This window comes from Sorex araneus, chromosome 2, assembly GCF_027595985.1.
Source record: "Sorex araneus isolate mSorAra2 chromosome 2, mSorAra2.pri, whole genome shotgun sequence".
Taxonomy (NCBI): domain Eukaryota; kingdom Metazoa; phylum Chordata; class Mammalia; order Eulipotyphla; family Soricidae; genus Sorex; species Sorex araneus.
In genome coordinates this window covers 141,325,495-141,353,492 of record NC_073303.1, presented here as the reverse complement: position 1 = coordinate 141,353,492, position 27,998 = coordinate 141,325,495, and the positions used below count along the sequence as shown (strand labels likewise).

General features: G+C 37.0%; 1 protein-coding gene across 1 annotated transcript; it reads right to left on the bottom strand.

Moving 5' to 3' along the window:
- Nucleotides 1-24,120: 24,120 nt before the first annotated feature.
- Nucleotides 24,121-25,201, bottom strand: LOC101539145 (mortality factor 4-like protein 1). Its single transcript, XM_055127198.1, has one exon. The coding sequence runs from the start codon at nt 25,107-25,109 to the stop codon at nt 24,138-24,140; it is 972 nt and encodes a 323-aa protein (XP_054983173.1). The 5' UTR covers nt 25,110-25,201; the 3' UTR covers nt 24,121-24,137.
- Nucleotides 25,202-27,998: the final 2,797 nt, after the last annotated feature.

Genomic DNA, 27,998 nt, shown 5'->3' with positions numbered 1-27,998 from the left:
CTCATATCTCCGACATTTTATCTCTTAAAGCACTGCCATCAAGCTTCTTTAGCTGTCTTTGCCGATAGATACCTGGTTCACTCTCCTAAAGTATAAGCATCTCCCATTCTCTGATGAAATGCTCAACCTTGTCATTTATTTTCTTGCATTTATTAATTATAATTACTTTAAAATTTGTGTATAACAACTCCAGTGTCTCGTTCACAAGTTGACTCCTTCTGTTATCACTGATTTTCTCTTTATTTCTTGATGTTACAGATGAAAACTTTGTAGATTTCTGTTAATGTATCTAAAGGTTCTCAGCTATTATCAAATTATTATCTTCATGCTTTTATTATTTTAAGTCCTACTTAATCTTAGCAGGTTTTCAAAGCATTTAAGTTTTTTTAATGTTTTACAATTCTTATTTCAGGATTATAAATACAATCTGCATCATAATCAGAATAAGACTTATCTTAAAAATTTTAATTTACGACATTTTTCTCAAAATAGAGTTTGAATTTTATTAAGTGATTCTCCAGTATCTATTGAGGCAACATTTGGCCATTATTTTTACTATTATGAGCGTGCTTGAATTAGTTTTTCCTAAGGTACAATTATTATGGAAATTATGAACCTTTAATTTTTCTAATAAGTGTGAAAAAGTGAGAGAACATTACCTTTTTGTCTGTCACATTTAATCTTGAAAGATTAGTTACTTAAATCCAGTATATCAATAATACTTTGATATGTCTGAATTTTATTTTTAATTAATTTTATATATGATGCCATTATCTAATTATATTTAATAAGCATATATTTAGATTTATCTTTCAAAATTATGATAAATTAATATGTATCACAGTACAATATGAATCTGTTATTAAATATTGATACTAAAAGAAACATAAAAAAATTGAAATGATATTAACAAAAAGGAAACTAAGAATTAAAATTAAATAAAAACATACCAATATTCTTGGCAGTTAAAAACCTAAAAAAAAGGGCATATAGAAATATCACTACTTTTGTGTCTCCAATCAGGGTCAATTTCTAATATTCAATCATCTTAATGTTTAGAGTATCTAAATTTGGCATCTAATACAATAAATATTATTAATTTGAGTTACTGCTTGAAAGCCTCAATATAGAATTACTGCTGGAGAACCTTTGCCTACAGTTTGAATAACAGACCTCACTCCTACACCAATGCACAAATGAGCCAACTTCTACAAAAACGTTTCGTGAAAGATCAGAAAATAAGATGTATATCCTGAAAACTCTGGAGAGCTAAAGATTAGAAAAATGGAGGAGATTTCAGGTTTATATTATGAATAATTTTTGCATTTATTGTTTCTTAACATACATGCTGGAGCGATAGCGCAGTGGGTAAGGCATTCACCTTGCACACAGTTGACCCAAGTTCGATTCCTCCGCCCCTCTCGGAAAGCCTGGCAAGCTATTGAGAGTATCTTGCCCACACGGCAGAGCCTGGCAAGCTACCCATGGGGTATTCGATATGCCAAAAACAGTAAAAACAAGTCTCATGATGGAGATGTTATTGGTGCCCGCTCGAGCAAATCGATGAACAGGATGACAATGACAGTGACAGTGATGTATACTAAATTAATAAATATCAGAAGTAATATGAATTGTATAATCCACTGTTATTGATAATTGGTCAATCTTTGTTAAATTTTTTAATCAATTTTATTGAGGTATTAGGATATACAATACTGTTCATTATACTCTTCATGCTTGCATCATTCCAAGCCCGCACCCATCACCAGAGAGCTAGCATCCCTAACTAGTGTCTCAAGGGTCTCTCGCAAGTACCCCTCTAATATAAACTGAGTTCTATGGATAAAATCTTCAGTTCTGATGACTTTAATAGTTCGTTATTGCCATAACGTGCCTCATTTTAATCACACATACCATCATCATCATCAACAACTTCATCATCCCATTGATTATCAAATTCTTCGAGTGGTCTCAATAATATCTCCATCCTAGCCCTGAGATTTTAGAAGCCTCTAGTTACTCGTCCTTCCAATGATGCTGCATTGGAGTCTCTTTTAGGGTCAGGAGAATGAGACCCAACATTGTTACTGGTTTTGGCATATGAATACACCATGGGGAGTTTGAGAGGCTCTCCCATGTGGGCAGGCTATAAGGCAGATAGAAGAGGAAACGAGGGCCAAGACAGTTGATTGATCAGTTATTGTTTATTCCATTCTTTCCACGAACCTATTCCAGTCTCTCTGAACTCCCCATTCTAGTCTCACACTGCCCCTCATTCCGTCTCCTCCTGTCTCTCCCACTCATTTCTCCATGCTCCATCTCACATCCTGGGCTTTCTCTCTCCTCTCGGCTTTCTCTCTCCTCTCTGGATTCTGACTCTGACACTACTTCTCTGGATTCTGACTCTGATGCTTCTCTCTCCTCACTCCCTCACTCTTTCTTCCTCTCGCCCCACTTGTCTTTCCACCCCTTGTCCTCTGGTCCCACTACAACCAATTTGGTAGCAAAATCAACATAAAAAAGCTCTTCCAGACTGTCCATCAGGCTCAGGGGCAGAAACACCACCTGGGGGTATTACTGTCCTCCTAGCATCTTAATTAGCATCTTAATATTAGTTATTTTTGTATGAACACTGTAACAGATACATTGAGGCTTATAGGGCAGCTCTCCTGGGAACATCTTACCACAGACTCAGACTATAGTTCTCAGGCCAGATTAATCATACCTAACCCTAGCAGGGTCCAAATCTAGTTATTCCTTTTTGGATCATGACAGCATTTGTCCACAACCAAGTTCTTAACTTATAGTTAAGCATTAGGCACTTTGGTCAAACCATCTCAATGCCAGGGTAGCACGTAGCTCACTGCTTGCTCTGTGTCCATCCTGTCCCTCCCTTGTCTCGTTGGGACCCTGCTTTTGGGGTGCTAAGAAGTAAGGGCAACTGAGGCTTAAATGGAGAGAACAGATGCCCAGGAAGTAAATATCATTGAGAGTCAATTAACTCCCAAGTTACAAAAACATAGCATTTACTGTCTTCTTGTGCCCATAAAAAAAAGGACATGGCTCTGAATCAACTATGCAAAGGATTTTAGGAGAAGAGGAAAACAATATTTACAAGTCAACAGAGCATAAAAAAAGAAGTTACAAATAAACACAGAGGAATGGGAGCACTCTGCTGGGAGTAACCCAAATAAACCTAAGCTACCTATGGCAATGTTACCTTAAAGGGGAGTACATCTTACTTTAACTTTTTTAGTCAATGTGATTTACAACGCAGTTAATAATGGGTTTTGTGCATACAACATTCCAATCCCAAACTCTCCACCAGTGCAAAAAATTTTCTCCACTATTTTCTGAGTCTTCAAAAATCCCCTTGATGTCGGTGGGCCCCACAGGTGATTTATGTGAAGTGGGGAGGAGAAAGACTGTCACTTTCTCCCCAACCGACTCTACCACCTGGGACCCAGAGTTACTGGTTTCTTGTCTCTCTCACGGAAAAGAATTTCAGAGTAGACAAGCAGTGAAGTAAATAGATTTTATTCAGAGGTTTCTGAGGGAAGGAGGAAGGTATAAGTGGGAGAGAGAACAGTAAGAATAACATAATCAAGAGAGAACGCGGGCTTCTCCAAGGGTGGAGGAAGCCCCTACACATAACCGAGCTTTAGACACAAAAGTATGAAAGCATGAAAGCACTCATCTCAAGAGGGGAGATGTGGGCGACACATGTGATAGGCCATGCAGGCGCAAGCAGCACATGGGCTCAGGCAGCATATACGCACCCTTCCTTTGTTCAAGGTGTCTTTTATAGGGTTTCTTCACCCTGCCCCCACTTGGGACTTCTTTCCAGGTAAAAGTTCGTTGCTAAGGAGGTTACCAGGGAGGTTGGGAGAGGTGATGGCCTTCTTTGGGGAACTTCCTGGGGAGGGGTCCATTATCCTCAGGGTCTGCTGATGGTTTCCTCTGGGTCTTTTGTTTTCTTGAATCTGCATGTCTTAAGAGTCTCCTTCCCAGAGACTCAGTTAAATCTCAATTTTCATTGCCAAGAGCCTTTCCCTATCTACCTGCCTACATCACCCTGACCCAGTTCTGTCTCTCTACCGGGTAGATCAGATCTCAGGTTTCCTTACTTTTGAACCTTTCTTACTCCCTTGCTATACTCTGTATGTTCCACATATGAGACAAATCATTCTATATCTGTTCTTCTCCTTCAGACTGACTTCATTCAGCATGATTCCTTCTACTTCCATCTATGTAGCAGCAAACTGCATGATTTTATCTTTTCTTACAGTTAAGTAGAATTTCATTGTGCAAATATATCATACTGTCTTTATTCAGTCATCTATTCTTGGAAACTTAATTGTTTCAAGATTTGGGCTATTGTGAATAGTGCTGCAATGAACATTGGAGTGAATTGGATTCTCTTCTGAATAGAATTTTTTGACCCCTGGATTATATACCCAACAGTGGGATTGCTGGGTCATTTGGAAGTGCAATTTTTAGTTTTCTGAGAAGTGTACATATTGTTTACCTAAAATGTTAAATCAGTTGACATTTCCACCAAAAATAAATGAGGGTTTGTTTTTCTCCACATGGATACCAGCAATGATTTTTTTTTTATGTGTGCAGGTCACAAATGTATGAGGTTATATAACATTATTTTTATTCACATTTACCTGATGATAAGTGATGGAGAGATTATTTTCATATACTTATGAGACATCTGTATTTCTTCTTTGAGGAAGTTTCTGTTCTTCTAGTCTTCCCATTTTTCCGACATTAAAATTTTCAAGTTCTTCATTTATTGTGGAAATTAAACCTTTGTCAGATGAGTGGTGAGTAAATATTATCTTCCAGACAGTTTCTTGTTAGTTTTCCTCTGGTCATTGTTGCTTTCTGAAATGCACAGCTAATTAATTTCATGCAGACTCATTTATCTCTGCTTCCTTTTCCTTAGCTGTGCTATCTAATCATTTAAGATGCCTCAAAAGATTCAGTGTCATAAGGGGTTCTGGCTATGTTTTTCTTGATAATTTAGGGATTCGGGTTTGATGTTGAAGTCTTTAATCTATTTTGAGATGACTTTCATATATGACAAGGGATACTTTCTTATCGAAACAATTCTGTTTGTCCTTGAGAAGAGAATAAATTAGAAAAGCATATATAGATTTTATGTTGCAGGATTAATGTCTGAGAAATTTTGAGACCAAATTGATTTTTGTAATTTATAGGAAACATGTATTTTGTTTATTAGTTTCTCTGCTCATCTGTTATCATATCTTTTTGCTGAATATTTTTATTCTCTTCAAAATTCTTTATATTCAGAAATGTGTCCTGCCTATATCTATGTATTATGCATATTATTCTATTTATAAACTTTCCTTATACATAGTGAGCTTTGGTGATGTGTAATTTCAGTGTACAAATGACATTCTTCCATTCTTCCCTATTTCCCACCTACAGGTATATTTCTATACTATTTTATTTTTGCTTGTTTTTCTGGGGGAGTGCAGCACAAGTGTTTGGGGCTTACCCATTGCTTTAAACTCAGGAAACACACCTAACAGTGCTCCAGGTAAACATAGAGTGCTAAGGATTCAAATTCAGTCTGGCACATGCAAGGCAGGCACCTAACATATTATGCTTTTATTTTGGGTCCCATTGCATATTATTTTCATTTTTTCTTAAACTTATCACAACTATGATAGTGAAAAGGAATAGAGATCATGCACTTTCAGCCTCAAGATCTGTATGTTAGAAAATCTTAATTTTTGTTAGTGACAGGATAGAGGGACAGCCTTGGAGGGTAATTTAGATAATTATTCACTATTAGTTATGGAAGAAATGAACTTATAATTGCTCAACCATATCTCTGTGCTGAGTTTGTTTTTATCCCATCCCTTCACTTCAGAGTTAAGAAGCATCCTTGCATTATTACCCTCTCTACTTTATATAATATATCTTTCAGGATGCAAACACGCATAAATAAAACCAGAGAGATATCTCAATGAACTGAGCACATGCTTTGCATGCAAGAGTCCTGGTTTCATCACCAGGAGCATGGAGTCTACTCTGAAAAATGCTGGGAGTATCTTCTAAGCACAGAGCTATGAGTGAATCTCCAGCACATACCCGAGAATAGATCAAGCAACACTGTGTGCTCTACCATCCAACAATGAATTAAAAATGCATAGATAACTCTTATTCCATCTCTTTAGCCAGAGAAAAAAGTGCTTCATGAAGAAAATCTATAGTTACTCTCTAGTATGAGAACAATATCTTCAAAAGAAAATAAAGTAGTACTTTCTAATTCATTTTGTGAAATAGTAAAAACAGATGAAATTAAATAAAGATATGAATTTAAAATATACGTACTTAGATAATTGGAAACCTCATGGAAAACAAGTAGATTTAATAAAAATAAGTGAACTACCGTCATGTTAAACTATAAAAAGAACAACACTAGGACTATAGACCTATAAACTTTAGTATCAGAAAACTGCTAACATAATGCAGTAAAAACCTTATTAATTCTTAACACAAGGGACCAGAGAAAGAAAAATACAGGATTGCAATTAACTTGCTTGAGATTATCTAAAATTTTTAATAATGTAATGAAATATAGATATCAGGGGACTAGCAGTTCTCCTGCTATCCAAAGTAAGCCAATATTGAATTAATAAAGTTTTCTGTTAACACAAAAGTAAAGTTTCAAATACATAGGAGAAAAATGTCCTGACAGGTAAAAAGGAGTTTTTTTTTTAACTTTTTTTTCAATTGAATCACCATGAGCTACACTTACGAAGCTTTCGTGTTTGAGTTTCAGTTATGACTGAACTCTGTCATTATACTGTCGCTGTATCATTGTCATCTGTTTCTCATTGATTTGCTTGAGCGGGCACCAGTAACGTCTCCATTGTGAGAATTGTTGCTACTGTTTTTGGCATATTGAATATGCCACGGGTAGCTTCCAGGCTCTGCCATGCGGGTGGGATACTCTCGGTAGCTTGCCAGGCTCTCCGAGAGGGGTGGAGGATTTGAACCCAGGTCTGCTGCATGCAAGGCAAACACCCTACCTGCTGTGCTATGGCTCCAGCCCTTCAGTCATATAACGATGGAAAACCTGTCCCTCAACCAGTGTACATTTTTCACTTTCAGTGTGCCCAGTATACCTACCCACCCCGTTCTACCCCTCTCCCTGCCTCTATTGTAGACAGTTTCCCTCTTATTTTCTCTCTACTTATGGGCACTATAGTTTGCAATACAGATAATAAGAGGCCATCATGTTTGGTCCTTTATCTACTTTCAGTACACATCACTGATTCCGAGCAGTCCTTCCAATCATCATTGACTTAGTGATTCCTTCTCTGTCCCAGCTACCTTCTCCCCCAACTCCATGGTTGGTAGGTTGCCTCAAAATGGAGTTTTAAGGGAAATATTCTTGTAAGTATTAGTGCTGGTTTTATAATAGACCTAAATCATTTTATAATGGTTTATAAAGTAGCTTTAGCAAACTTTTAAAAATTAAAAATGCAATACTTTTATTATAGCATTTCTATGTAATTAGAAGAAATAGCTATCATTAAAGATTTTCTTTGCATTCACTGTCACTGTCACTGTCATCCTGTTGCTCATTGATTTACTCAAGCGGACACCAGTAATGTCTCCAAGTGAGACTTGTTGTTACTGTTTTTGGCATATTGAATAAGCCACTGGTAGCTTGCCAGGCTCTTCGAGAGGAATGGAGGAATTGAACCTGGGTCAGCAGCGTGCAAGGCAAACGCCCTACCTGCTATGCTATCGTTCTTTGCATTCAACAGTGATAAACTTATCCAAAATTTTTTATTGAGAATCTTATATTCAATATAAAAAGAAATAAAAAAGAAAAAAAAACAAAAAAAAAGAAAAAAAAAAGAAAAAAAAAAAAGAAAGAGAATCTTATATTCAATATAATGTGCTACAGAAAAATAGCCACTAAAAAAATAAATATAGGGGGCTGGAGCAATAGTACAGCGGGTAGGGCACTTGAAGGTGGCTGACCAGGATTTGAGTACTAGCATCCCATATGGTCCCCCAAACACTGCCAGGAATAATTCCTGAGTGTAAAGTCAGGAGTAACCCCTGTGCATCGAGAGGTGTGACCCAAAAATCAAAAAAAAAAAAAGGAAAAATAAATACAGGGGCTGAGAATAATAGCACAGGGTGTAAGGCACCGCCAGGAGTTGGAGTAATTCCTGAATGCATGAACCAGGAGTAACCCCTGTGCATCGCCAGGTGTGAACCAGAAAGCAAAAAAAAAAAAAAAAATTGGTAAAGAGACATAACCCTGATAAAAATAAATTACAGTAACACAAATTAAAATAGAAGAAATAAGAATAATTTTAACAGGAGAATCATCACAAATTTACATTTCTTAATACCTGGTACATAAAATCTTGATGAGATGCCATGTTATGATATAGTAAAAACAAGGTAATTTTGTTAGTTAATGGAGATATAAGGTATAATAAATATATAAAAGTAAAAAAAGGTAATATTTTTGGAATATTACCTTATTATTATTGGAATTATGCATCTTCAAAATTAAAATCTCCAAACAAAAGCATAATCAATAATAGCATGCTTAAATGTCAAAAAATTGAAAATTTGTTTTTATTTTAATAATTTAATTATACAGGCTTATGTAAATCTATAAGTTTAATTATGAATTTTATAAACTGTAATATTACCAGTAGAATTTTAAACAGGAATTGATGTTTCCAATATGCCTCAAAAGCTTTAAAAATTGTTTTAGTTTATAGTCCTGCTGATCAGCATAGCAGCATCTGGCCCCAAGTGACTAAAGAGCATCTGAAAAGTGTCTAGTCAGATCACTTATTGAGAGCATGAAACACATACTGAACTTCAAAGATTTTATACAAAAATAATGCAAATAAATTATCTATAATTTTATATCAACATACATTGAAATGAAAAGTGTACATACATAAGATCAAATCAAAAACATTATTAAGATTAACTTCACCAGTTTCATCTCCTATATTATTAAAAAACATGCTCCTAAAATGTATTTATCTGAATTAAAAGTTTATGTTCACAAAACATGCTGAGCATAGGTATCTATGGTAGCTAATTCATAATCTTCAAAACCTGAAAGTAGCTAAGATCCTTTTTAAAGGGCATATAAATAAGTGAATATATATGCAATTTAATAATTTTCAGTGATAAAAAACAATCAATTAACAGAATAATGAATGTACTTTTATACTTATTACCATGTTCATACATTCATATGTGTATATGTTTATTTGTTTTATATGTATGTATGAAAAAAACACTTATGATCAGAAATTTTAGGTTGGATAGCAAACTTACAAAAATACTTATTAGTATAACAAATATTTGGAGCAAACTTACTAATGGGCCTGCAAAAATGATATATTCACCTAAGTAATTAAGGAAATAATTGGAATCAGCCAGTGAAAGGAGAAGAAAACTCTGCTGATAAGCTCTGACTTATTCATAAATTACTTTTCTTTGGCTAACAAGGTTCTTATTAAACTTCAGACTTAGTGTGAGTTTATAAATAAAGGAAGAGAAAGAATATGAAATGAACAATGGGCAAGTCAAAGACATCTATGAAATATGTAGATACTGATTATATAGAAAAATATTTGTAGCCATTGGTACAAAAACATGTTAATATACTCACAATATTTCTTGCTTTATCAGTTGAGAAAATCTAATGAAGTTACAATCTAGTAGATATGTGTATACTTTATGCCCTTCTCTTGGCTTCTAATACCTTATTTTGTTGAAAGGAACACAGGCTCTTTGGCAAAGAGATCACCCTAAGGAGTAATGCAGGAAACTTATTGCTAGAGCAGCTTGTTGAGTCAAACAGTTAAAATCAATAAATAAGAGCTACCACCATTTTGTTTATGTTAAAAGGACACAGAAGACAACATAATGAGTTTCCAATAACCAAATCAACAATAATGTGAATAATTATATAATTCCAATAGTATCAAATACATACCCCCCAAAATCTATGAGTCCCATTGTGATATATTTGGTGTAAAGAAATAAGTGGGGGTTCCTTTCAAGAAAAAAATTAAAAATATTTTTATATCAATTATACCTTTTACTTCTCAGAGTCAAAGAGCATACATAACTCTTCATTTCAAGTATGGGCTGTACAAAATAATTTCTTTCTGCAAAAATCTATATGGAAAAGAGCAGGGGGAGTGAGGCAGTTAAACAGAGGACAAAAACTTTACAGTGGAGGAACTATATAAAACTACCTCAGCAAGGTTATTAGGGTTAAGATAAATGATAGCATACACCTTTGATGCAATAGCTTAAAAGTGACACTTGTCACTGTTGTGTTTCTCCTGGAAATATATCAATACATTGTAATCATGAGAATAGTGTCAAATTCTAGTGGAGAAGCATTCTATAAAACACTTGTCTAGAATTCCTTTAAACCATTAAGGTCAACACAAACAAGAAAAATCTAAGAAATATCATGGCTGAGATAGTTGAAAGAGAAATTACAACTCTGTTTTGGATGGAATCCTCAAACAAAAAAAAGAACAGCAAATTTCAGGAAAATCTGCGTAATGTATGCTTTTATTAATGATAATAAATTCATATTTGTTGATAGCAATAGTAGAAAATATTGAGTACAAGCTATATGATCATTTTCTGTACCACCTTAAATTGCTTTTGTACATTTATAAGTGTTCTTCACAAAGTATATTTCAAAAATAAGAATAATGGCTATATATGGTTTGGAGTTATTTTTAGAAAGCATTAACTAAGAAAGCAAGGTGAATAAGGAAGAATGTATACAATATGCTAAATTTTCTGGGAGAAAAATATGTAAATATATGTGAATATGCATATATAGTGTATGTGCATATATAATTTTAATTAAATATTAGATAAGAAAAAGGACTAATAAAAGTGATAATGTAGATTTGGAGCTCACTTATCAAAGTTATATTTCTCTCAATATATTTTTTATGCACTTAAGATTGCAAATATGTTTAGCTCATTTATCATTTCTAAATGAAATTAAATTTTTGAAAAGCAAAACAATATTCAAAATAAAAAAGCAGAATGCAGAATGGAGCAAATTAGACTAAACATATCAAATTGTTGGCATAGTCACACAGATAGTTATTTTAAATGAATGATAGTATTTCAAGAAAGAATACCATAGCTATTGGGTGGTACCTCCCTAGTGGAAATTTTTCTAACAAACAAAATACCCACAATGATAGATAAACTACATTCATGTAGAGTATAACATTGATAGTGTCTTTTCAAACAAAGAGAGACAAAGATTATGTTTAATAAAAATAAATGATTATTTCACCAGAGGGACGCAAAACAATGACATCTGAGTGGATAAAGGGCAGAATTTCTTGTCATTTACAGCTCAACTAATAGAAAGCTGACACATAGGTTCACCAAAGGAGATCCATTAGGAGCAAGCAAAACTTTAACGAATAGGCTATATATAGCAAGTTGATTGGGATTAACTCAATTCCACAGAAGTCTTCTAGATCAACTAACTTGAATAATCCCCCAGGCATATAGGATGCCCTACTGTCTGATATAATGCCTCAGGATGAGTAGAGTAGAATAGAATAATCCTGTAGTGTTGAGTTCCAATAAGGGATTTGGCTCAATGTGGATTTAATTAGCTGCTCAAGAAGAAGATATGACTTGTCTCTAATCAGTGTCTCAAAATTAATTCTAGATAACATTTAAAAAGAAAATACTACATTGTAATAGAAAAATAAATAGCTGAAAGGTAGGAGTGAGCAAACATTATTATTACATCATGACAGGATTTTCAAGATAAACATACATGTATTCATGTATTAATTTATACATGTTTTTATATATATAAAATATATATAAAATAAGATATGTATAAAATTTATATATGTTAAATAAAAACTATGATAGCTCAAGTGAATTAAAAATATAAAACAAAAAGTTGTCTTTCTTTTTGTAAAAAAAAAGTGCATTTTCTATTTTTGTCCATTGAAAAGAATGACAAATAATGAAAACTCAAAGTTAATTAGTGTCATGTCACCCAGATAATGATATGTAAAATCCTATTTATAATAAAGAGGATTCAGAATTTTTAGGAAAAATTAGCTAAATCTATGTTAAAATAAAAAATGCAAAATTGTAAAACTTACACATGTTATGCTTGCAGCAAAAAAACATCAGACATCTAAGATACACAAAGGAGACAAAGAAGTCAAATGTAAAGGCCCTCATTCAAAAAATAATTTTAGTTCATAGCTATTCTAAATGTTATTATAATTAAAGTAAAATTATTGGAAGTGATTACTTTGATATTTTTATTCAGGTAATATTTATTTATAAGACTACATGTGTTTTAGGGGAACAATTTTAGGCTTCTTCAAAGTATTCCACACCCACCACCAAATTGTAAATATTCCTTCCTCATAATTCATTGTTTCTTTTCTGCTCTTACCCTCATTTGCTTTGAAACCTCAGTTAATGGTATAAGTCAAGTACTTGTGTCGTTAGGGTTTGTCTTGTTTCCTTAATTTGCTTCTGTATTTCTCAAATATGAGTGTTATCATCCAGTAATTGTCTTTCTTTATCTGACTTATTTCACTTAGCATTTTCTCCCTCTAGTTCCATCCATGTTGTTTCAGAAGAAGTTTTCATTATTCGCTGGTACCACTTTTGTTGTTTTCAAGTGCTGGCTATTTTAAATAGCACTACAATGAACATACATGTACATATATCATTTTGAATTCACATTTTTTGGTATTCTAGATATCTAGAGGGCAATTGTTCAATTATGAAGCAGATTTATTTATTTTATAAAGTGAACGATTCAAGCATCCAACCCATCTAACTTTCATGTATGGACAAAATTTTATTGTGATGAAATAGCGATGAGGAATAACATCTCTGTGAAAGAATCTCAGCCAATAAGAAATAAAAGATAAGTAATCGAAAGTTTGGAGCTCTAGTGAGACAATTGATGTAGGCATTTATCAACAAAAGTGGTTTGAACCATCAGTTGAAATTTAAAGAACTTAGTGTAAATTTAAAAAATAAAAAATATAATGTTACTCAATTTTAGCATTACTAAAAATACAGCCATCAAATATTATGTGACAAGATGTATAAAATCAACAACAAAAAATTTTAACCTAAATCTCACTAAACTTCTAGCTTTTCTTTTATAGAGTAAATGTGGTGACAGAATAAAAGGTGTAAGGAAGTTGTTAGCCAAAAACAATCTATTGATAATTCTAGAAAATTACTTTGAACAAAAGATGTTGATGCCCAAGCCCTCTGTCAGACCAATCACACCAGGTGTGGGCATGATCTGTTACTAGCCGTGGCAATGCTAATAGTCATGCCCACGGGTCACATTCTCTTAGGTGTGGTGCTCTGGAGGTCACACATGTTGTTGTGTTAGTGGAAATCCCAGAGGTCAGAGCCATTACGATTGCACAAGCCACATGAAAGCCAGTATCAGGGACCTAACTTGTGTTGACATGGTTGTAAGGCAGGTGCTTTGCCCCTGCCTGAACCATCCTAGCCAGGCATAGGTATGCTTTCAAGGCTTTCCAGAAAATCCTATAGAAATTGGGAAACTACTGTCGAGTAGGGGGTGCAGATGGGGGGAGGTATAATGGAACAGTGGAAATTATTTAGCCTCTGCTTCTAAAGACTATGATCCCAGAGGTCTTCTAACCCATTTTGGCACCCAGAGAGGCTTCTTAGAGAAATGCATGTAGACTGTGAGCCATGCTACAACTCCATGCCGCGCGGGGATGGATTTTTCCTCTCCACCCTGTTTTTCTTTGCGGAAAATGGCCGCGGCAGCAATATTCACGTGGCGAGAGCCACCTTCTATGACTCCAAACCCAGAGGTACGATTTTTGCAGTTTTGTGGCTCATTAGCAATCATGGGAAGCGGGCGTTACGGGCACGCCCTCAGCCCAGATAAGATCTGGATCTGCTGAGCGCTAAACGGAATCTCTGCTCCTAAAGACTATGATCCCAGAGGTCTTCTAACCCATTTTGGCACCCAGAGCGGCTTCTTACAGAAATGCATCTAGACTGTGAACTGACCTAAAATATCAGAAATCCAAAACTCATAAAGCTCATAGAGTCTTCATTCTCAGCAATGAAAAGAAATTATTAAATGATGCCTTTTCAGCAGGCCTGATTGTCGGGGGAAAATTCCAAACAATAATAGTGAGTTCTCTATTGAAATATTGAATGTATTCAAAGTATAGAGAGAAAAAAGTGAATATTATTAGCTACTTAGGTGGGGGGTGGGTAGGAGGGGGGTATATTGGGGTTCTTGGTGGTGGAACATGTGCACTGGTGAAGGGACGGGGGTTCAATCATTATATGACTGAGACGTAAACCTGAAAGCTTTGTATTTTTTTCATGATGATTCAATAAAATAAAAACTTAAAAAAATCACTTAAAATGTTAATATATTATATATAATGGGGTTATATAACTACATATAACTATATACATTACAAATGCATATTTATGTTTTAAATGTCTTTGACATGCTTTAATATTATTCTGCAAACTCAAAAGAGAGTAGATGATGATGACATAAGTTATATCAAGAGATTTTAATATTTCATCATCTGCAGAAAGAATACTTATATTTTTAACTTTTGAAAATAATTTTTCAAGGCTAGATTTCATTGTTTGTTCAAGTACTTCAGAGAAAAACAATATGGATAGTCCTTAGAAAGCTGATTCCTGACAAATATTTCTTAAAATAATTTCTTTTCTTATCCAAAATTCCCTTCCCTTATAACCTATAACAGCAAACAGAATAAGCAATAAATATTAAAGAAAAATATTCCTTTTGCTTACACATTCCCAAAAGATTTACTCTGTTTTGTCCCATATTGTCATGGGACCCAAAATTTTCAGATACAAATTTCTTTGTTAGTCAGTGTTGCTAAGTCAGTGCATATAACAAATAGCCTCCCTGGCCTCACTTTTCTACCAGCTGCAGTGGCTCAAAATTACTGAGATTTATTTCCCATGCCTATCACAGGCAGGTGAATAGTTTGTCCAAATAGGAGGAACTTATTTTGACAGACCCTGGAGTGAAGATGTTAAAGATGGCTGAACCATCCCTCACCCATTCCCCACATAGAGCATAACCTCCTTAAGCTGCCAACCCACCAAATCATTCCAGCTCCTGGACTACACGGTCACATCTGCAGCCATGCAACATTTCCAAATTTCATAACTTTCAGCCAGTAGGATTGCAGAAAATCTTATGGGAAAGTTGCATAGAAGACCACCAAGATCAGTGAGACTAAATAACAGACGGCTCAGTTAGCATCAACCAGCCAAGCAAATACTCAGACAATGACTTTACTAACACCATTGTGAGATATAACAATATTCACAAATTGACTCTTAGTGATCTAAATTTTGAAAATTTCATTTGCCTTTGTGTTGTAATAAACAAATGTGAACTAAAATTGTACCTATATGGGGCAGGCTGAAGTGGTGTATGGGAAATTAGGGACAATGGTGAGGGAAGGTCACACTGGTGACTTAGATGGTGTTGGGTACTTAACGCCTAAAACAACTTGATAAATCACTGTGTTATTAAAAAAAATCACAAATGTAAAAAGAAGTGAGTTGTGAACTTCTCTAAAGAGGACAGACTGAAGTCCATTAAGAATATAAAAAGTAGGGTCAGAGCGATAGCACAGAGGGTAGGGCCTTTGCCTTGCCTGCGGCCAACCCGGATTTGATCCCCGGCATCTCATATGGTTCCCCAAGCACCACCAGGAGTAATTCCTGAGTGCAAAGCCAAGAGTAACCCCTGAGCATCGCTGGGTGTTACCCAAAAAGCAAATATATATATATATATATATATATATATATATATGAAAAGTACTGATCATGACTGGGTATTAGGAGAATCCAAGCAGCAACAATGGGATATTATCTCACATCAATGAGAATTTCACATTAAAAAAAATACTTGAAGCAGTTTGATGGTAGGGATATTATAAAAAAAAGAACTCTGCTGCTCAGAATACTTTCTGGGTCAACTCTTGTGGAAAACAATATGGAGATTTCTCAAAAAAGTAGTAATGAAGTTTCCATCTGACTCAGCAATTCAGCTTCTCAGTATCTACCCCCAAGGCACTAAAACACACATTAAAAGGAACATATGTGCACAATTATTGATTGTAACACAGCACAATAAGTAGGCTATTGAATCAACCTAGGTGCCCATCAGTGGATGAGTGGATAATGAAGGTGTGGTATCTACACATAATGGATATACACATTATATTATATATATACTATATATAATTGTGCATATATAGATATATATGCATACTATATATTATATGTAATATATATAATATACTTTTATTGGGCTGGAGCAATAGCACAGTGGGTAGGGTGTTTGTCTTGCACACAGCTGACCCAGGTTTGATTCCTTCGTCCCTCTCGGAGAGCCTGGCAAGCTACCAAGAGTATCTCGCCCGCACAGCAGAGCCTGGCAAGCTACCCGTGGCGTATTCAATATGCCAAAACAGAAAAAACTAGTCTCACAATGGAGACATTACTGGTGTCCGCTCGAGCAAATATATGAGCAATGGGATGACAGTGACAGTGATATTTGTATTATATATTATACATGGGCTGGAGCAATAGCACAGGGGTTGGGCTTTTGCCTTTCACACGGCCGACCCGAGTTCGATTCCTCCACCCCTCTTGGAGAGCCCAGCAAGCTACCGAGAGTGTTGAGCCCTCGCGGCAGAGCCTGGCAAGCTACCCTTGCGTATTGGATATGCCAAAAACAGTAACAATAAATCCCTCAATGAGAGACGTTACTGGTGCCTGCTCAAACAAATCGATGAGCAACGGTATGACAGTGACAGTGATATTGTACATATTATACATATTGTATATATTTTATATTGTATGTACTATATATACACACAGTCTCAGGAATGATGGAAGCATGCAGTTTGTTACAACTTCTATGGAATTGGAGAATATCAATTTAAGTTACTTAGAAGAAGGTGGTCAAATACTGAATGATCTTACTAATATGTAATATATAGAATAATATGTTAAAGGAACACAAGTTACCAAGTTAGGCAACCCCCTGGCCCTATAATATAGCAATGAAAAGGTGAAGGAAAGAATGAACTGGAGCAGGCAAGTAAGAACAGGCAGACATGTGGTCACCGGGCAATAGTCGAGGCCTCAGACACAGTGATGGCAGTGGTGGTGTAGTGGTAAAGTATATGTATATGGCTCTTGGCAGAGTCTTTGCCCACATGCCTGGCTGTCTTCCCTGGAGCCCCTCAGAGGGGATGGGCTCCAGCTTCCCTCCCCATCCTGAGCAGAGGCTGAAGACCTCCAGAACCTAGCCACAGCCATGCTCAAGGCCCCTCTCAACAGATTCGGACAAGCCTTACGCATGAAGGTACCGGAAGAGGAACCCAGGTGTGTGAAATCCCATCAACAGCCAACATCCAGAGACTTAAAAGCAAGCCCCCAGAAGCTTATAACCTACTTCTTATAACCTACTTCTCCCTCTGGGAGAAATGGCAAGACACTGAGAGTTTCCTGCCCACATAGGAGAGCCTCGCAAGCTTCCCATGGTGTGTTCATATGCCAAAGCCAGTAATAATAAGCTGGGTCTCATTCCCCTGACCCTGAAAGAGCCTCCAATGTGGCATTGTTGAGAAGGCTGAGTAGAGAGAGGCTTCTAAAATCTCAAGGATAGGAGGAATGGAGAGGTTGCTGAGACCGCTCGAGAAATTCGACGATCAATGGGATGTGATTATGATGATATGGTTCTTACAGCAGAGCCATCAATACTAAATCAGGACACCCAAAATAAAATAATCAATCTTAAAAATATGCTTGTTAAGCAGGCTGGGTGGCAAGGTAACCCAGGGATGTTTGTATAGGGAAATTGATACTGATTGTGGGGTTGGTGTTACAACATTGTATAACCAAAAATCTAGCATGGACAGGATTTTAAATCATGCTGCTTAAGTTTTTTAAAAAGAGCAATAAAAAATAAAGAGAGCAGTGAACACATTTAATTCATTAGTCTCCACAGGACTATATAAATTGATAATAAAATAGTTAAATGCCCATGAATCGAGTTTTAATTTTTAAACTCTCCTAGGTATTTGAACTGAAGAAATGAATTAAACTTTATAGATATTTTTAAAATTTCTGATGCACACATGTATCAGAGGTTCAATATTGAATTTGCATTTTTTTCCCTTTTGGTTTAAGTAAAAAACTAGTGAATACTTTTTCCAGTATCCTGTGTGTAACTCTATTTGGCTATATTACTGTGGTTTGAGCAATAGGATTTGGAAAAATAATTGGTGCAACATCCAGGTGGTTATCTTATCTTACAAAGTCAATGACTTTATGTAACCTAGGCTTTCATTTGTGAGAGAAATATATTAGTACCTTGACTGAGCAATCGTTTGGGGGAACTCTTTCTCACAGAAACTTAGCTTGCCATAATGTCACTAGGAAGGTATGCAGCCAGAATAGTATTGTAATTTCGGACCATTAATGTCCTTTTTAAATTTGGGGACTCCACCTAGTAATGCTGAGGGATAATGTGGGGGGTTGGATCAGACCCCAGATGACTTTGTGCAGGGAAATGCCACATCTGCTGTACTACCTAATGGCCCAACATTAGCTTTTTTATTAATAAAAATGAAATTTAAGGAACAAATACAAATACTAACAAAAACATAAATCTAGCATAATTTATTAATCAAATAAGCAAAATAAGGATGAAACCAGAAACTAATTAATCAGGAAAACAGAGGAGCAACAGAAATGGTAAACAGGCAAATATCACAAATAAAATTAATATAGGGCATGTTAGGAAAGCTACATAAAAATGAAATTTTATTTTAATGAAGAAATGATGAGGAAGATTAGAAAACCCACTGGATTTAGTTTGATGCAAACTAATATAGCTCAAATGCCATGATCTCCAAGGAAAAGCAATAACTTCCTTCTTGAAAGCAATATTGTAGGAATGACGGAAAGCCCCATAACCACACATTCTGATATACTTCTTCCAGAAGTTCTGTGCAATTACTTTGAATAGGTTCAAAGAACCTCAGTGAGGACATGTTAAAGCTGAGATAGCTCTGGAGAAACATGCAATATATGCACACACTAATCCGTGATTTCAATGGCTTTATCATTGTGCAGGAAAAACAAGCCAGATTAGAGACCAAGACATGAACAATTTGTTGCAATGCCAAACAAAATTTAACTTTAGTAAGGACCAGAGAAATGGTAGTGCAGGTAAGTCATTGGCATTGCCTTGCATGTGTCTGCCCTGAGTTTGGTCCCTGCTAACATGTGGTAGTCCCCAAGCTCAGAACTAGAGGTAAACCCTGAGCACTGCCAAGTGAGGCCAAAAATGCAACCCCCTAAATATATTTAAAAAAATAAAACAACTTAGCAGCCATTATCTTATCTTGTATGCAACACATATTAAGACCAGCATGTGAATAACTTATTTTCTAATAGTACAATTATTAGCAAGCATTTATACAAAAGGGCCCATTGTTTAAACTGAATGCTTTATTTTTATTTATTTTTTTTAACTTTATTTTTTAATTAGTGAGTCACAGTGAGGGTACAGTTACAGATTCACACATTTTTGTTCTTGTTTTTCCCTCATGCAATGTTTAAGAGCCCATCTCTCCACCAGTGTCCATTCTCCACCAACAATGAACGCAGTATCCCTCCCACCCCCCAGTCCCACCCCCCCACCCCCCCAGCCTCTGTGGCAAGGCATTCCAATTTGATATCTCTCTTTCCTTTTGTGGCCTGAAATAGGGGTATTGAGTGGTCATCCTGTTCAGTCTCTAGTCTACTTTCAGCACGCATCTCCCTTCCTGTGGAGGATATCCAGTCACATATTACTTGGTGTTCCCTTCTATGTCTGGGATGACTTTCCCCCAGCGTGTGAAGCCACCTTTCAAGCTATAGAGCCAAAATCCTGGTAATATATACTACCATTCTTGGGAATTAGTCTCCTACTCTGTTGTACTATATTCCACAGATGAGCGTGATCTTTCTATGTCTGTCCCTCTCTTTCTGGCTCATTTCACTTAGCATGATACTTTCCATGTTGATCCAATTATATGCAAAGTACATGACTTCATCCTTTCTAACCACTGCATAGTATTCCATTGTATAAATGTACCAAAGTTTCTTTAACCAGTCGTCTGTTCTCAGACACTCAGGTTTTTTCCAGATTCTGGCTATCGTAAACAGTGCCGCGATGAACATATAAGTGCAGATGTCATTTGGACTATACTTTTTTGTTTCTCCAGCATATATTCCCAAAAGTGGTATTGCTGGATCAAATGGAAGCTCAATTTCTAATTTTTAGAGAGAGTCCATATTGTTTTCCAAAGGGGCTGGAGGAGTCGGCATTCCCACCAGCAGTGTAGAAGTGTCCCCTTATCCCCACATCCTCTCCAACAGCGATTGCTTTCCTTCTTTTGGATGTGTGCCATTCTCTGTGGTGTGAGGTGGAATCTCATGGTTGTTTTGATTTGCATCTCCCTGATGATTAGTGATGCAGAGCATTTTTTCATATGCCTTTTGGCCATTAGTATCTCTTCCTTGGAAAAGTTTCTGTTCATTACTTCAGCCCATTTTCTCATGGGGTTGGATGTTTTCTTCTTGTAGAGTTCAACCAGTGCTTTATATACCCTTGATATCAACCCTTTATCAGATGGGTATTGGGTGAATATCCTTTCCCATTCTGTAGATTGCCTTTGAATTCTGGTCGCTGTGTCTTTTGCGGTGCAGAAGCTTTTTAGTTTAATATAGTCCCATTTGTTTATCTCTGTTTCTACTTGATTGCTTAGTTCCATGTCGTCTTTGAAGATACCTTTAGCTTCAATATTGTGAAGGGTTTTGCCGACCTTGTCTTCGATGTACCTTATGGATTGTGGTCTGACGTTGAGGTTTTTAAACCATTTTGATCTGATTTTTGTGCATGGTGTCAGGACAAGGTCTAAGTCCATTCTTTTGCATATGGTTGTCTAGTTGTATCAGCACCATTTGTTGAAGAGACTTTCCTTGCTCACATCACATGTCTTGTCCCCTTATCAAAGATTAGATGATAATACATATGGGGCTGTGTGTAGGGATATTCCACTCTGTTCCATTGGTCTGCGGCTCTGCCTTTGTTCCAGTACCATGCTGTTTTAATTGTTACCGCTTTGTAGTAGAGTTTAAGGTTGGGGAGGGTGATGCTTCCCATCATCTTTTTCCTAAGAATTGTTTTAGCTATCCGTGGGCGTTTATTGTTCATATAAACTTCAGGATTGCTTGATCCATTTCTTTGAACAATAACATGGGTATCCTTATAGGGATCGCCTTACATCTGTATAATGCTTTGGGGAGTATTGCCATTTTGACAATGTTTATTCTCCCTATCCATGAGCAGGGGATATGTTTCCATTTCCTCTAGTCCTCTTTTATTTCATGGAGTAGGGTTTTATACTTTTCTTTGTAGAGGTCCTTTACTTCTTTAGTTAAGCTGATTCCAAGGTATTTGATTTTCTGGGGCACGATTGTGAACGGGATTGCTTTTTTCATGCCCCTTTTCTCTGTCTCATTGCTTGCACATAGGAAGGCCATTGATTTTTGGGTATTGATTTTATAGCCTGCGACTTTACTGTACATGTCAATTGTTTCTAAGAGTTTCTTACCAGAGCTTTTCAGCTTCTCTAGGTATAATATAATATCGTCTCTGAATAGTGATAGCTTGATTCTCCCTTTCCTATATGAATTCTCTTAATATCTTTCTATTGCCTAATGGCTATTGTTAATATTTCCAGTACTATATTAAAGAGAAGTGGTGAGAGTGGGCATTCTTGTCTTGTCCCCGATCTTAGAGGAAAGGCCCTTAGCTTTTCCCCATTGATCATAATGCTTGCCATAGGTTCGTGGTAGATGGCTTTGACACTCTTGAGGAAAGTTCCTCCAAAACCCATTTTGGTGAGAGTTTTTATCATGAATGGGTGTTGGATCTTGTCAAATGCTTTCTGTGCATCTATTGATACAATCATATGGTTTTTATCTTTACTTTTGTTGATATGATGGATTATGTTGATTGATTTCCGAATGTTAAACCGTCCTTGAATCCCCGGGATGAATGCCACTTGGTCATGGTGTATGATCTTTTTGATGAGTTGTTAGATTCTATTTGCTAGTATTTTGTTGAGGATCTTCGCATCGGTGTTCATCAAGGATATTGGTCTATAGTTTTCTTTGTTAGTGGTGTCTTTGTTTGGTTTTGGAATGAGGGGGATATGTGCCTCATAGAAACTGTTCGGGAGGTTTCGTGTCTTTTCAATTTCCTGGAAATGCTTGAGGAGAACTGGCAACAAGTCTTCTTTAAATGTTTGGAAGAATTTGCCAGTGAATCCGTCTGGACCTGGGCTTTTTTTGGGGGGAGACTTTTGATTACAGTTTTGATTTCCTTGATATTTATGGGCCTATTCAGGTACTTCAAGTCTTCTTGGTTCAGTCTTGGGAGATTGTAGGAATCAAGGAATTCGTCCATTTCTTTTAGGTTCTCTTGTTTTGTGGCATATAGACTTTCAAAGTAGTCTCTGATGATCTTTTGAATCTCCTTGGTTTCTGCTGTCATGTCCCTCTTTTCATTTCTGATTCTGTTTATTAGGATTTTCTCTCTCTCTTTCTTTGTGAGTCTTGCTAGCGGTTTATCAATCTTATTTATTTTCTCGAAGAACCAGATCTTTGTTTCATTGATCTTTAGGATTGTTTTTCGGGTTTTCATATCATTAATTTCTACTCTAAATTTATTATTTCTTTCCTTTGATCTGGTTTGGGTTCCTTTTGCTGGTACTCTTCTAAGATCTTGAGCTGCGAAGTCAAGCTACCTATATAGGCCCTTTCTTCCTTCCTGAGGAAAGCTTGAAGAGCTATAAATTTTCCCCTTAACACAGCTTTAGCTGTATTCCATAGGTTCTGGTAGCTTGTGTCTTCATTCTCATTTGTTTCGAGGTATTATTTAATTTTTTCCTTGATTTCCTTCATGACTCACTCATTATTCAATAGTGAGTTGTTTAATTTCCAAGTGTTTGATTTGGTTCTCCGCATCTGTGCGTGATTAACTTCCATCTTCAGTGCACCATGGTCTGAGAAGATAATTGATACAATTTCTATCTTCCCGATTCTATTAAGGTATATTTTGTGACCCAGAACGTGGTATATTTTGGAAGATGTTCCGTGTGCACTGGAAAAGAATGTTTATTCTTTGTTTTTGGGGTGTATAGCCTTGTATAGGTCTATTAGCCCTGTCTCTTTCATTTCTTCCTTCAGAGCCATTGTTTCCTTGTTGAGTGTTTTTCTTTCTTCTTTTTTCTTTGAAGCTTAAAGAAAAATTTATTGAAGATCTGAAAAACAATTCCTAAAAGATTGACTTTTCCAGAAAACTGCAGCTACTCAAGGCATTGCGTCTACCATGGCAAACGTGCATTGACACAAACACAAACACAATGAAACAAGCCACTGTTCTACAATCCAAGCCAGGGGAAGATGCCTAAAGAACACCATGGATAACCTGCAAAGGGTGGGCTCATTAAGCACCATTAAAAAAAAGGGGGAGCACAAGTGGGCGCAAGTCTTCAGGTATATACACTGAATCGAACCTTTGGCACTAGCAGAGCATTTGTCACAGAGCATTAACACATAATATCAAAGTGCTTAGTGTCAAAGGAATATGACCACCAGCATTCACAAGCAGCTTTGTCAACCAGGCAATGAAACACTAGGGTGTATCTCTGCGTCGTCCATCACTGAATACACTGGTAGCAACTTTGAAATTTTTTTTTAAAAAAAGAGAAAAAGGGAGCTGTAACCCTTTTTATTTTCTGAGTTTAAACTCAAACAGAAAACAAACATCAATATTGTTATACGTCAACGTTTTCAAAGTACAACAAGTGTACAAGAGGACTAAGAACAAGTGTGTTACAGACAACGTGAGTGTCTGGCCCTCACACTGCTTTCCGGTGGTACTCAGGAGGCGCCACTTCATAATTGCTGGCACTAAACAGAGTTGCGGAATTCTTTGCCAAGTACTTTAGAAAATCATGAAGGTAATTCAGTAATAAAGCAAGGCTCTTCTCATCCAGAGGCGTATAGGCCAACATTGCTCCAATTCTTACAAACAATCTCAGCAGGTGCGGTGCCCCATACACCTGGGACATGGGGGAATCAGGGTGGTCTGCCAAGATCTCAGCATACTGTGGTCTCTCAAACTTGTACAGGAGCTGAGTGCCCAGCATCACATTGAAGTGCTCTTTGATCCCTGCCACAACTTCGTTGACAGCATACTCTTTATTATCTGTGTTTCCACGAAATTTCTTATAATTTGCATAATCCTCTAGAATGGAATCCACATTCTTTTTGGCAGGGAGATAGAAAAGCTGTTTCTGTCCAGTAATTAAGTCCCAGTCATCAACCAGCCATGGTTTCAGTTCTTCAGGAATTTTTACTTTAACTTCAACTCCGTTCATGAAAGTCTCCTCATTTTCAACTGTGGGATCTACTTGAGCTCTTTTCTTCTGAGGAGGCTGAGGTGTCTCACTGGTACTGCCTCCATCTCCATTCCCAGGAGCTTTCTGTTTGTTCTTTTTTGTTTTCACTTCGACGTTTTTCTGTTGGAGCCCAGATGTCTTCTTCCCTGGGGCAGCCCCTCTCATCTTCCCCTCTGCATACTGCTCCTGATTAGCTTTTTGAAGTTCTCGCTGTTTCTGCAGATTGGTGTCTACATATTTGAGCACTCTGCTTTCTGGAACCCATTCATCCCAATTTTTATTCCAACCACTGTAATGTATAAAGTATTTCACTTGTTTGTCCTTTATGGCAACCTTTACACACTTTGCTTCATAAAGAAGAGGCCCATGAAAACACAGCACTTGCTCACCCTCCTGGAATTTAGGCTTCGGGTCCTGCTTGGGCATCATTTATAAGTGATTCGCCGCTGCCTCCTTCTCCCGCCGCCCGACTACCGCCCCCTGCTTGCCACCCCACCCAGAGCTGCGTCAGCCGCACCGTCAGCCCCACAGGCTCTACATCCCCAGCGTGATTTGCCAGCGCCACCAACCTCACCAACCGCGACTGTGCCTGCACGCCCGCCAATGGCCGCCCACCACCCCCCTGTTGAGTGTTTTTCTTGTCGATCAATCCAGAGGTGATTAGGCAGTGTTGAATCTCCTACTACTATCGTGGTGCTAGTTATGTCCTCCTTAAATTCTGTTAGGAGTTCTTTTAAGTATTTAGCTGGTCGTTCATTAGGTGCGTATACATTTAATAGTGTGATTTCTTCCTGTTGTACATATCCCTTGATGAATAGAAAATGACCTTCACTGTCCCTTCTGATCTTTTTCAGCCTGAAATCTATGTTGTCGGATACTAGTATGGCCACCCTCACTTTTTTGAGGGAGTTGTTTGCTTGCAGGATTGTTTTTCATCCTTTGATTTTGAGTCTGTGTTTGTTCTGACTATTCAGATGTGTTTCTTGTAGGCAGCAGAAAGTTGGGTTTAGTTTCCAAATCCATTTTGCCACTCTTTGCCTCTTGATTGGTGCATTTAGACTGTTAACGTTAAAAGAAATTATTGTCATGGCATTTTGTGCCATTTTTCTGTAGGGTTTGTCGTTCATGTAGGTTTTTTCCTTGTCTTATAGTAGCCCTCCATCTGAATCCTTCTTTTAAATTTGGTCTTGAGTCTATGAAGTTCCTGAGCTGTTGTTTCTCCGTGAAATAGTGTATGGTTCCTTCAAGTTTAATTGAAAGTTTAGCCGGGTAAAGTATTCTTGGTGAGGCATTCATTTCATTGAGTTTTTTCACTATATCCCACCATTGTCTTGGGGCTTGGAAGGTTTCTTCTGATAGGTCTGCTGTGAATCTAAGGGTTGCTCCTTTGTATATGATCTCCTTCTTTGATCTTGCTGCTTGCAGTATTGTGTCTCTGTCCATAGCATCCATCATTCTGACTTTTATATGCCTTGGGATTTTTTGTTTGGGTCCCTTTTAGCTGGCACCCTTTGGACTCCTTGGATGTGGATACCTGCATTCTCTAGCTCTGGGAATTTCTTAGCAATGATGTCTTTAATTGTGTTTTTTTTCATTAGGATTGGTTCCCTGTGGTTCTAGTACTCCAATGATTCTTATGTTGTTTCTCGAGGTCATTCCCTAAGACTCTAATTCGCTCTAGAGCCATTTTGAGGTCTTTTGCTATTATTTGTTGTTGCCTATAAGCTTTCTGCAGCTCGTCTTCAAGATCACTGATTCTTTCTTCGGCAATAGTCATTCTACTGTTAAGGGCTCCTACTGAGTTTTTTATTTCATCTACCGATTCTTTTAATTATGTCACTTCTGTTCGTAGCTTTGAAATTTCTGCTCTCATTTCTTCCTGGATTATCTTGGTGGATCGTTCCAATGCTGCATCCATATCTTCCCTTAACTTATTGGATGTTCACTCCATAGTTGCTTTGAGTTCTTCAACTATCTTCACGATTTCCTCTCTGAATTCTTTATCTGATGGGAGACTGTGTTTCTGGGAAGTCATTGCTGGGGTTGCTGAGATCCTCCCTTCCATCTCTGCTGGTGGTGGGGATTTTAGCTGTTTCTTCATGTTGTTACGGGTTTTACTATTAGGCGCTCTCCTTAGCTTGACAGGGGTCTCAAAAGAAAGCGTGGGGCTATGATCTTTTTACAAAGGACTTTATGTTCAGCTTGATGTGTTTATTGACAGTTTTTGTGAAATTAGGATAGGCTAGGTCTGTTGACTATTAACATATAGTGACTAAGATGACCAGGGTATTCTTCAGAGGGATAGATTTTATCAATTGTGGCCAAAGCACAATGCATTGAGTGGAAAAATTTCTTTGGTCGCTATGCCGCCGCTGCTTCAGAAGGAGGCCACGCCCCTTGATGTATGGACACGCCTCTAACAACATGATCGAGAGGAGGGAGTCAGGGCCGCTGCAGGAAGACTGAGAGGTGCGAGACAGGCTTGGGGGCTCCAGGCCTCAGACCGCAGACGTGGGGGAGATCTGAACGCTCTTCGCCAGGCGGCTGAATGCTTTATTTTTAAGACATAAAATAGTTCCTAAAAGAGAGTCACTAGAACATAGATAACATTCATGAAACAGACTTTATTCTTGCAATCTCCTTCTCTGACACATTTGAAAGAGATTGCAGAATAATGACCTCTCAGTGTCTGTGTTGCAAGCCATAATGCCCAAAAGTAGAGAGAGATTATGGGGAATATTGTCTGTCATGGAGATAGGGGGAGGGTGGGAAAGTGGGGGTATACCCGAGATATTGGTGGTGGGGAATGTGCACTGGTGAAGGGATAGGTGTTTGATCATTATGAGATTGTAACCCAAACATGAAAGCTTGTAAATATCTTATGGTGATTCAATAAAATAAAATTAAAAAGAAAAAGATTGCAGAGAGAAAAAGAACCTATGACACAATCTTGCAGCCCACCACAAGGCTCCATTCCATCATAGCTGCAGAGGAAATTATCAGTCCTATTTAGGACTGTAGCAACTTTGCTAGGCATTTTCTTGCATTTTCCTATATTATGAAATATTTCACATATTATGAAAATAAGTGTGAAGAATTTTTTAAAATAAGACACCATATTTCTAAAAACCTTCAATGAAGATACAACAGGATAGGTGAAAGTGAGACACCAGCACTCTCTTTCACTTTAGCAAAGCTTCTGGTTCTTTCCCTCTTTACAGCATTATCAATTCAATGAGAAATGATGGCACTCATTGTCTAATTACTAGTTGGAGGGTCATTCAGAATAAATTTCCTTCATAAGAGTAATGTTACCCA

Bases quoted from the DNA above. Each gene is read 5' to 3' on its own strand.
- LOC101539145 (XM_055127198.1), bottom strand. From the start codon at position 25,109: ATGATGCCCAAGCAGGACCCGAAGCCTAAATTCCAGGAGGGTGAGCAA.